We start from the raw sequence: 11,969 nt of genomic DNA, 5'->3' as shown, positions 1-11,969 counted from the left end.
TGTGCATCTATCGCCATATTTGCTGATTAGTGTCAGACTCTGATTGGTCCTCTAGCGACACGTCATAACCACGCTTCATAGTGGGTTACATAAGCTTGATCTACCCTGATTGGCTGTTGCCAGGTCATCTGACCATCTATAGTGGTGCTGATAGGTCCGTGTATACCCATACTCGAATTTAGCTGTGTTGGTAAATTGATTTCACAAGTATTCACTTTGAAACTGGCCCCGATGAAGCCACAACGGTGAAACATGTTGGGCAGGCTTAGCGCTACTACCAGGTACGCAGCCTAATCGGAGAGGTCTGGTGCTTCATTTCTGTCAGAGCGTTTTGGAGCCTTCGTCATGGGAAGCACAACGCTCTGACTATATCCTATATAGTTTGTAATTTGAGTGTTAAACCCACAGGTTGTGGTCTAAGAGAGCTATGTTCTTTTTATATTCTTTTTAAGAGTATTTGGCTATTATTTGTCAAGTTGTTCACCAGGACAGACCTACAGGCTCAGTTACTTCTGAGCCTGATGGTCTGGTAATGCCTGTGTATGTGTATATAGAGGTTGGATTACATTACCCCACATACAAATATGGTCACGGACACACGGAGCCAGTAGCCGTCCTTCAATCATCAACACTCTCACCTATATAGGAGTAGTCACTTGACGATTTAAAATTGTATTTGAATAGCCATTACCACGGCGAGTATAATTATCTCACCGTGGGATAAGACAGTGAATAATAGCTATTCTCTCATTTACACTGTCGTCTTTGTTAAATAGCACACAGACACCTCCTTCATTTTTAATTTGTTTTAATCATTTGGTTCACTGTATATTTCGCTGCAATAAATATATTTTAATGAATTCATTAATAAATAGTATTTTTAATTTAGCTAAGGGTGCTTTCTCGAGTGCGACATAATAGGCAGCTTTCTTTATTTTGGTTCACCAAGGGCTAATTGTAGTAAAGTATAAATGTAATACAATAACTAAACTTATGTAAAAAAATGAATGTTGTTCTTACTAGGAATTTCTTCAATTTTGGGGGGGTGGGACTAGAGGCGGAGCTAGGTGGCGAGTAGATTTTTGGGTGATTTGACACAGACACAGACACACACACACTATTGCAGTTAAAGACTAAGATTTTATCCTGACGCACATTATTATCTATCACTTCGTAAGTAGAATCTGTGCTTGCGTTGTGTGTCACTGAACATACTTATTTCACCATATTTGGCTATTTTTCTTATTTCTAGGTCTCCCCCCTTTTTGTATTCTACAGATTGGACTTTCATTACACCATATCCCTACAAGTGTTTGTTATTTTAAACATTGTTTACAGTGGTTTGCGCCCTTTGTTTTTTCTTCCCTTATATTTATTGGACTTGTGCGTTTCCTACACATTGTGGCAGCATCCACTAGGATCCTTATTACTCTGTTTGTTCTTATATTTTGTGCACCTTTATCTTTCCCATACATAGGTACACACGGCTAATGGGACACTGGAAGCCCCTCGTTCACCTCTGGGTGTAGATTTGGGCTAGTTCCGTTTTTGCGGGAAAGGGAGCCTTATGTACAAGGCAGATGTGGGACAGGTGTCAGGTGATTAGCTGAGGAGCAAGTGCTGGGCAGGTGGGCATAGTGCTGTGATTATATATATATATATACACACACACAAAACAAACAAGGAAGTAGCGCCAGTGGTTACGTAATTAGTGTGCTATAATGTGAACATGTAAAAAATATATATATGTATATTGTATCTAAACTCGTGAATATATAAAGTGATAATCACCAACATATATGAATATATAAATATATACAACTAATAATAACAGAATGACCGATCAAACAACCAGTGAAAGAAGAAATAGAACAAAAAATGCAATAATATTGTATATAAAAGTATATGTATAAAAAATATACAAATATAGAACCAGTCCCAATAGAAAGTCCACAGGATATATGTAGTTAAATCCAATAGAAGGGGAACTTCAGGCTGCTCTCAAATGGATGAACCACATCCAGTGGAACCTGTAGACAAGAAAAGAGGAGAGAGCGCGCGCCCCATAGCGTAAAAAAGTAACAATTTATTGGATTGGGGATGGGAGAAGGGGAGGGATAAGAATCGCACTCACAAGATGTCAAATATAAATGCACAATTGTGAAATGATATCACCGCCAAGCTGCAATATCACCGCAATCCAAGGATAAGATCCACAGGAAAGATGATACTCCGTGTTTGCAGTCGATGAAGATTGTAAACCACCAGGTGCAGCCTTTCGGTGGGTGTTCTGCTGCTCGGCTAGGTGTCTCACTCGGCTCAGAGGAACAAACGGTCTGTACAAACATCCAGCACTGTTGCGACGAAACGCGTCAGGGACGTCACTACGCAATTACGTCACGACACTGCATCAATACGGAAGTATGCGATCTGGCCGGGTCGCGCTGGATGTTTGTACAGACCGTTTGTTCCTCTGAGTGTCTCCTCTTGTGTGTGCTCAGATGTGATAACTGACTAAATTCCTTCCCACATTCCCCACATACATGCGGTCTCTCCACTGTATGTGTCCTCTTGTGTGTGTTCAGATATGATAACTGACTAAATCCCTTCCCACATTCCCCACATACATGCGGTCTCTCCCCTGTGTGTGTCCTCTTGTGTCTGATCATGTGGGATAAGTCACTAAATCCCTTCCCACATTCCCCACATACATATGGTTTCTCCCCTGTGTGTGTCCTCTTGTGTGTGATCAGGCTGGATGACTGACTAAATCCCTTCCCACATTCCCCACATACATGCGGCCTCTCCCCTGTGTGTGTCCTCTTGTGTTCTCTCAGGCTGGATGACACACTAAATCCCTTTCCACATTCCCCACATACATACGGTTTCTCCCCTGTGTGTGTCCTTTTGTGTGTGTTCAGGTTGTATAACTCACTAAATCCCTTCCCACATTCCCCACATACATGCGGTCTCTCCCCTGTGTGTGTCCTCTTGTGTTTTCTCAGGCTGGATAAGTCACTAAATCCCTTCCCACATTCCCCACATTCATGCGGTCTCTCCCCTGTGTGTGTCCTCTTGTGTGTGTCCAGATGTGATAAATGACTAAATCCCTTTCCACATTTCCCACATACATACGGTTTCTCCCCTGTGTGTGTCCTCATGTGTTTGTCCAGGCTGGATGACACACTAAATCCCTTCCCACATTCCCCACATACATGCGGTCTCTCCCCTGTGTGTGTCCTCTTGTGTTTTCTCAGGCTGGATAAGTCACTAAATCCCTTCCCACATTCCCCACATTCATGCGGTCTCTCCCCTGTGTGTGTCCTCTTGTGTGTGTCCAGTTGGGATAAGTCACTAAATCCCTTTCCACATTCCCCACATACATACGGTTTCTCCCCTGTGTGTGTCCTCATGTGTTTGTCCAGGCTGGATGACACACTAAATCCCTTTCCACATTCTCCACATACATACGGTTTCTCCCCTGTGTGTGTCCTCATATGTTTGTCCAGGCTGGATGACAAACTAAATCCCTTCCCACATTCCCCACATACATACGGTCTCTCCCCTGTGTGTGTCCTCTTGTGTTTTCTCAGGCTGGATAAGTCACTAAATCCCTTCCCACATTCCCCACATTCATGCGGTCTCTCCCCTGTGTGTGTCCTCTTGTGTGTGTCCAGTTGGGATAAGTCACTAAATCCCTTTCCACATTCCCCACATACATACGGTTTCTCCCCTGTGTGTGTCCTCATGTGTTTGTCCAGGCTGGATGACACACTAAATCCCTTTCCACATTCTCCACATACATACGGTTTCTCCCCTGTGTGTGTCCTCATATGTTTGTCCAGGCTGGATGACAAACTAAATCCCTTCCCACATTCCCCACATACATACGGTTTCTCCCCTGTGTGTGTCCTCATATGTTTGTCCAGGCTGGATGACAAACTAAATCCTTTCCCACATTCCCCACATACATGCAGTCTCTCCCCTGTGTGTGTCCTCTTCTGTGTGTTCTGCTCTGATAACCAAGTCAGACTCTTCCCACTTTCTCCAAGATCTTTTCCTATGGCAGCTGCTAATATCTGTTTTTTGGAATGAGATGCAGTTACATTGTTTATTAATTGCCTTGATTGGTTGAAAGATGTATTTTCTGTCATATTTATTGGAATGTTGCAAGATTGTTCTGTCCTCATCTTTTCCATATACTCATTTGGGTGTTTGAACTTCAGATGTTAGAGGAGGTTATCCTGACTGCTAAAAGCAATCTTGCAGTGTTGGCACAGGTGGATTAGGAACTTGCCTTTGTACTAGACGAGACAAAAAAAAAATACATATTTAGAAAATTAGGTGAAATTAGGCATTAGTTATCAAAAAAAAGTGTGTGTGCAAAGCACGTTCATTTTAAGTGAAATTTCTTTGTCCTTTGTCTCTATTTTGTCACAGAAATTGTATGTGATGGTGATGTTTTTATTTCAAATCCAAACACCCCCACATATGCTAAGTATGTTTAACGCGGTGTTGGAGAAAAGTCCTTTCCCGGAACAGATGCTCCAAGCGTCCATATCCCTTATCTATAAAGCCCGGTAAGGATCCGCTTAACTGCAAAAGCTATAGGCCAATCTCCCTAATAAACATGGATATAAAAATATACACCAAACTAATTGCCAATAGATTGAGTCATATCCTGCCCAGACTAATACACCCGGATCATTAAAGATCATCAAGCGGCAGATAACACCCGACGAATTATTTATCTGCTAGAAATAGCCAATTCTAAACAGTTAAAAGTTATGGTATTAAGTCTGGGCGCAGAAAAGGCATCTGACAGGATTGACTGGGCATATCTGAGAGCCAGGCTTGGAGCGCTCGGATTCAGGGAAAAATTAGTAAACGCTATACTATCCTTGTATTCAAATCCAGCCGCCAAGGTTCAGCACCAGGGCTTCCCATCCACTCCGTTCAAGAGCGGTACAAAACAGGGCTGTCCACTCTTGCTCCTCTTGTTCGCTCTCTGTATGGAACCGCTGGCAACCCACATCCGTATGAGCCCAGACATCACAGGAGTAACTTTGAATAACCAAATCACATAAGGTGGCGCTCTATGCCGACGATGTCTTCATGACCATTTCTAACCCCTGACCTCGCTCCCAAACCTGTTTGACTTGTTAGGGAAATTTAAAAGGATTTTGGGATTTAAAATCAATCAGGCCAAATCAGACGCACTAAATATTAATCTCCCGAAAGACGTGGAAAAACTGATCGCACTCAATTTTAACTTTAATTGTCAACAGAAAGCAATCAAATGTCTAGGGATAAACATCACCAAAGAATATAAATCTATATATTGAGGCAAATTACCCCAAATTGTTCAGAATACTGAGAGAGCATCAGAAAATGGGCCAGCTACAATATATCTTGGATAGGAAGGATGTACAGTATTAAAATGAACCTCCTCCCACGAGTCTTATACCTGTTCCAGACTCTACCAGTGCCACTGAGATTGAAGGACATACTCTCACTTCAATCCGCGATCTCCAAATTTATATGGGGAGGCAAAAAACCGAGAGTAAAGAAACAAATCTTGTTAAAACAAAAAGTAGAAGGGGGGCTAGCGGTACCTTGCTTGTTATCCTACTATAAAGCAGCACAATTAGGCCAAAATCTCCCAATGGCAAACAGACCCAGACTTGAAACAGAGGGTAGCTTTGGAAAAGGAGTGTTACTCCCCATTGGAGTTAAACAATCTGATCTGGACCCCAAAATCAGCTAAAAAAGCTGGAACAGGGCTGCTTGCCTCAATGACCAATTCGTTATCCATCTGGGAGTCTACCAAATTTGCGTGTAAACTGACTACGAAGGGAACTCAAATGACCCCATTATGGGCAAACAAGGATTTCGCTCCGGGCCTGGATAGGGCAGACTTTTCAATCTGGAAAACTAACGGAATTAATAGACTTAAGACATCTGGAGGGTAATAATAGGATTAAATCATTTGAACAAATTACATCTGATAAAAATATCCCTCAAGCTAAATTTTACATATACCTCCAGATCAGAGCCTGGCAGTATATTGGCCATTATATACATAGGAAAGACAGAGCTAACGCCAGCCTGGAGTAGGTGATAAAATATTTGCGGTATTTCTGCCGGTCGCCCCGTTCCGATAAATATGTAATGGTGTATGCAGGTCTATCACCAAGTGCAATTTAACATCAGTAATAAGACAATAGAGATATAAAAACCACCTAACACACATATTCCTGATTACCTTGTGCTGGCGCGTTACTTTTCCACAGCGTACCCCCCTTGATACCAAGCTCTCTCCCATATTCATCTCCAAACCAGGATCTGTGTGTGTGGGGGGGAGGTCTGTGCAGGTTCTGTAGTAGATTTTCCTGTGGTACTGGAAAGCCACAAGGTTCTGTTCTTCCTCGTTTCTCCCACAATTTACAAATCTAAAATTGGGACAGTTAGTGAGGTCTCAAAGTAATGTATATTTTATACAAAGCTGAAAAAGGGTAAGTTGATAATAATGTGACTTGTATTTTCTTTCTTCTCTCCAGTTTTTGAGGTGAACAGAAGTTAATGGAGAACAATGTATATACGATGGCTCACTTGTATGTACCCACAGTTTGATTGGAATGGGAGCCACAGGCCACACCAGTGACTACTTTCTTATTACTTAAAAAATAAATGAAAAACACTGTTGTAATTAAAAATTCATCGACAAGATGACACAAGTGACACAAAGGTGAGTTTTCTTCCGGTGCAACTAAACAGAAAGTGGGATTGATGTAACAAGGTGTTGTGTTGTGTTGTATTGTATTGTATGTCTTTATTTGTATAGCGCCATTAATATACATAGCGCTTCACAGTAGTAATACCCGTGGTAATCATATAAATAACAAATAATATAAATAACAGGTCATGGGAATTAAGTGCTTCAGACATAAACGTATCATTTAGGAAGAGGAGTCCCTGCTCCGAGGAGCTTACAATCTAATTGGTATGAAGGAGGAATGTACAGAGACAGCAGGAGGGCGTTCTGGTAAGTGCATCTCCGGGGGGGGGGGGGGGGGCAAGCTTTATGTATCATGTGTCTACTAATATCTACGGTGCTACTCATATGCTTTTTTAAGCAGATGGGTCTTAAAGGTGGATAGAGAAGTGCCAGTCGGGTATTGAGGGGAAGGGCATTCTTGAGGTGCGGGGCAGTCAGTGAGAAAGGTTTAAGGCGGGAGAGGGCTTTACATACAGTGCACATGCCGCCAGGCAGTCAGACGCACATGCAGTAGTGACCACTGGGGCCGTAGCCTAAGGCTGCGGTCCCAGTCAGCATTGTGGCACTCGCGCCCGGAGGGGGGGGGGGGGGGGTGTCAGAGCATGCACAGCGCTAACTGCGATCTGCAGTGTTCCTGGGAGAGAGGGAGATTGCGATGGGAGTGGGCGTGGTGAGGGATTTGCGGTGGCGTGGCCGTGACCTCACGCGGCTGGTTCGCCTCCGTCGCAAGTTCTAAGCTCAATTTCATTGCGTTTATAAACCTGGCAGTACAGCGCAGCTGCACCTTCAGCGGGAAGGTCCGTACTGGGCCCAGCCCCATTGAGGGACGGTGCTTATACGCAGTCACTGGGACCGCAGCCTAAGGCCGAGTCCATGGTCTGCGCTCATCCGCTGACCCGTGCTGACGCTTGTCAGTGAGCCCCTGCAGCCACAATGAGCGGCTTTAGCAGGGGCTTGCGCACGCGTCCACGTGCGGACGCGTAGCAGACGATACATTTTCCGTTTGAGCGCTGACGGGAGCGGAGGGCCGGTCACGTGAGCGGTTCCCCCAATGAGGGCGAACCAGCTCCGTGTCGTCACTGGCCCGCCCCCAGAGACTAGGGCCAGGGAAAGCACCCGATTTCCCTCAGCCTCCGCACGGCTGAAGTCCCTTTGGACTCAGCCTAATACATACGGGCAGCAACGGTGCTGAACAAGGCTGTGAGGAGAAGACAGGACTGAGGGGAGAGGTGCAAAGAGCTGCTGTGGTCACATGCTCATTGCCATTTACTTGAGTGGCTGTTTGTTAAAGTGCAATTGAGGTGTGTGTGTGTGTGTGTGTGTGTGTGTGTGTGTGTGTGTGTGTGTGTGTGTGTGTGTGTGTGTGTGTGTGTGTGTGTGTGTGATGGGGGGAGAAATACATGGGAAGGGGGAGGAGACATACATGGGAAGGGGGGGGAGAAATACATGGGAAGGGGGGGATAAATACATGGGAAGGGGGGGATAAATACATGGGAAGGGGAGGGGGGGATAAATACATGGGAAGGGGAGGAGGGGATAAATACATGGGAAGGGGAGGAGGGGATAAATACATGGGAAGGGGAGGGGGGGAGAAATACATGGGAAGGGGAGGGGGGGAGAAATACATGGGAAGGGGAGGGGGGGAGAAATACATGGGAAGGGGAGGGGGGGAGAAATACATGGGAAGGGGAGGGGGGGAGAAATACATGGGAAGGGGAGGGGGGGAGAAATACATGGGAAGGGGAGGGGGGGAGAAATACATGGGAAGGGGAGGGGGGGAGAAATACATGGGAAGGGGAGGGGGGGAGAAATACATGGGAAGGGGAGGGGGGGAGAAATACATGGGAAGGGGAGGGGGGGAGAAATACATGGGAAGGGGAGGGGGGGAGAAATACATGGGAAGGGGAGGGGGGGAGAAATACATGGGAAGGGGAGGGGGGGAGAAATACATGGGAAGGGGAGGGGGGGGAGAAATACATGGGAAGGGGAGGGGGGGAGAAATACATGGGAAGGGGAGGGGGGGAGAAATACATGGGAAGGGGAGGGGGGGAGAAATACATGGGAAGGGGAGGGGGGGAGAAATACATGGGATGGGGGGGAGAGAAATACATGGGATGGGGGGGGAGAGAAATACATGGGAAGGGGGGGGGGGAATACATGGGAAGGGGGGGGATAAATACATGGGATGGGGGGGGGGATAAATACATGGGAAGGGGGGGGATAAATACATGGGAGGGGGGGATAAATACATGGGAAGGGGAGGGGGGGATAAATACATGGGAAGGGGAGGGGGGGATAAATACATGGGAAGGGGAGGGGGGGATAAATACATGGGAAGGGGAGGGGGGGATAAATACATGGGAAGGGGAGGGGGGGGTAAATACATGGAAAGGGTAGGGGGGATAAATACATGGGAAGGGGACGGGGGGATAAATACATGGGAAGGGGAGGGGGGGATAAATACATGGGAAGGGGAGGGGGGGAGAAATACATGGGAAGGGGAGGGGGGGAGAAATACATGGGAAGGGGAGGGGGGGAGAAATACATGGGATGGGGGGGAGAGAAATACATGGGATGGGGGGGGGGAGAAATACATGGGAAGGGGGGGGGGAAATACATGGGAAGGGGGGGGATAAATACATGGGATGGGGGGGGGGATAAATACATGGGAAGGGGGGGGATAAATACATGGGAGGGGGGGATAAATACATGGGAAGGGGAGGGGGGGATAAATACATGGGAAGGGGAGGGGGGGATAAATACATGGGAAGGGGAGGGGGGGATAAATACATGGGAAGGGGAGGGGGGATAAATACATGGGAAGGGGAGGGGGGATAAATACATGGGAAGGGGAGGGGGGATAAATACATGGGAAGGGGAGGGGGGGATAAATACATGGGAAGGGGAGGGGGGGGTAAATACATGGAAAGGGGAGGGGGGATAAATACATGGGAAGGGGACGGGGGGATAAATACATGGGAAGGGGAGGGGTGGATAAATACATGGTAAGGGGAGGAGGTGATAAATACATGGGAAGGGGAGGGGGGGATAAATACATGGGAAGGGGAGGGGGGGATAAATACATGGGAAGGGGAGGGGGGGATAAATACATGGGAAGGGGAGGGGGGGATAAATACATGGGAAGGGGAGGGGGGGATAAATACATGGGAAGGGGAGGGGAGAAATACATGGTAGGGGGGGGGAGAAATACATGGGAAGGGGGGGGAGAAATACATGGGAAGGGGGGGGAGAAATACATGGGAAGGGGGGGGAGAAATACATGGGAAGGGGGGGGAGAAATACATGGGATGGGGGGGGAGAAATACATGGGATGGGGGGGGGAGAAATACATGGGATGGGGGGGGGGGAGAAATACATGGGAAGGGGGGGGGAATACATGGGAAGGGGGGGGGGAGAAATACATGGGAAGGGGGGGGGGAGAAATACATGGGAAGGGGGGGGGGAGAAATACATGGGAAGGGGGGGGGGAGAAATACATGGGAAGGGGGGGGAGAAATACATGGGAAGGGGGGGGAGAGAAATACATGGGAAGGGGGGGGGAGAAATACATGGGAAAGGGGGGGGGAAATACATGGGAAAGGGGGGGGAAATACATGGGAAAGGGGGGGGGGAATACATGGGAAAGGGGGGGAATACATGGGAAAGGGGGGGGGGAATACATGGGAAAGGGGGGGGGAATACATGGGAAAGGGGGGGGGAAATACATGGGAAAGGGGGGGAATACATGGGAAAGGGGGGGGAAATACATGGGAAAGGGGGGAATACATGGGAAAGGGGGGGAAATACATGGGAAAAAAAGGGGGGGAAATACATGGGAAACGGGGGGGGGAAATACATGGGAAACGGGGGGGGGAAATACATGGGAAACAGGGGGGGGGGAAATACATGGGAAACGGGGGGGGGGAAATACATGGGAAACGGGGGGGGGGGGAAATACATGGGAAACGGGGGGGGGGAAATACATGGGAAACGGGGGGGGGGGAAATACATGGGAAACGGGGGGGGGGGAAATACATGGGAAACGGGGGGGGGGGAAATACATAGGAAAGGGGGGGGGAATACAAGGAAAGGGGGGGAATACATGGGAAAGGGGGGGGGGGAATACATGGGAAAGGGGGGGGGGAAATACATGGGAAGGGGTGAGGGGGCTCGCAATACCATCGACACGGGGAGTGGAGTGGCCTGCTTAAATTGTTTCTCCTGGGCCCCACAATTTCAGTCGGCGGCCCTGGTGAAGCAGGCCTCTTAATCAAAGGTGCTGCGCAATGGTTTGTCCCCTTTATATGCATATGAAACACCGTTTGGAGGAAAGACATGTCTAAAGCCATGGACGTGGATAACAGGACTGGCTTTCATAACCATATACGTGACAGGTATTGTACTGTTCTGTTCCATTTGCGCCTGGGACTTGATTTGTGTGTTCAAGTTGTGTATTTGATACGTTTTGGAAGACTTGTCTGTCTTGTCCCTTATGCTCTTGGTCCGGGGTGGGAAGGGAGCGGTAATTTCGGGAACACTTCAATTATCCACACTATAAATTGATGCCCACCCACAAGGGTTGTTAATTCTCTCCTGAGGAAGCTGTCTACGTACAGCGAAACTCATAGAACTTTATCGTCAGTCTGCTGCAGCTGCCCCCTGAGTGAAGACGTTTCAGCTGTTGCTGATCCGCTGCCATCTATCTTCCCCGCTCCCAACCGGTTGTCGTCACCCGTTTACCGGAAGTGACATCAGACGCCATCCATCGGCGGCGAGGTGGGAGCCAAAGGAAGACGATACAGCAAGCCTTTCCACACGGGACCAGCCCTCTACTGTCTCACGATACCCTTATGTGTACATATTTTATGTACTTATTGTAAGTACATTTCTTACTTTGCTTGATGTGATAAATTGTGTCTATTGCGATCTACACTATGGTCCGTTTCTATTTTACATGAACAACACACTTTGTTTGGATCTGAGTTCACGCCACCTGTATGATCTCCGTTCGGAGTTACTTCTCCTCCTGAATCTCCTTCTCTGCTGAAGATCCAGTTTTACATATACTGACAGTGTCAGACCATTGCCCTTGTTTATTCCACTTGTTGTAAGTAGGAATTGCTACAGAGCCAAGAATTCATTGCTTTCCATGATGTGTTAATATACTGCACCATTATTGTTTATATCTTTT

At 47.2% G+C, this 11,969-nt stretch overlaps 1 protein-coding gene across 1 annotated transcript in view; it reads right to left on the bottom strand.

The window, feature by feature from the left end:
* Positions 1-791: 791 nt before the first annotated feature.
* The window catches only part of LOC142464997 (uncharacterized), a 12,593-nt gene continuing 1,415 nt past the window's right edge, over positions 792-11,969 (bottom strand). Inside the window, exons 2-3 of the mRNA XM_075568818.1 lie at positions 6,266-6,452; positions 792-4,304 (exon numbers count right to left, since the gene is read on the bottom strand). Of these exons, the coding sequence (XP_075424933.1) occupies positions 2,385-4,199 (1,815 nt within the window). The 5' untranslated portion in view covers positions 4,200-4,304; positions 6,266-6,452 and the 3' untranslated portion in view covers positions 792-2,384. The remainder of the gene's footprint in view (positions 4,305-6,265; positions 6,453-11,969) is intronic.

This window comes from Ascaphus truei, chromosome 13, assembly GCF_040206685.1.
Source record: "Ascaphus truei isolate aAscTru1 chromosome 13, aAscTru1.hap1, whole genome shotgun sequence".
Classification (NCBI taxonomy): Eukaryota; Metazoa; Chordata; class Amphibia; order Anura; family Ascaphidae; genus Ascaphus; species Ascaphus truei.
This window is presented reverse-complemented; position numbering and strand designations above follow the sequence as displayed.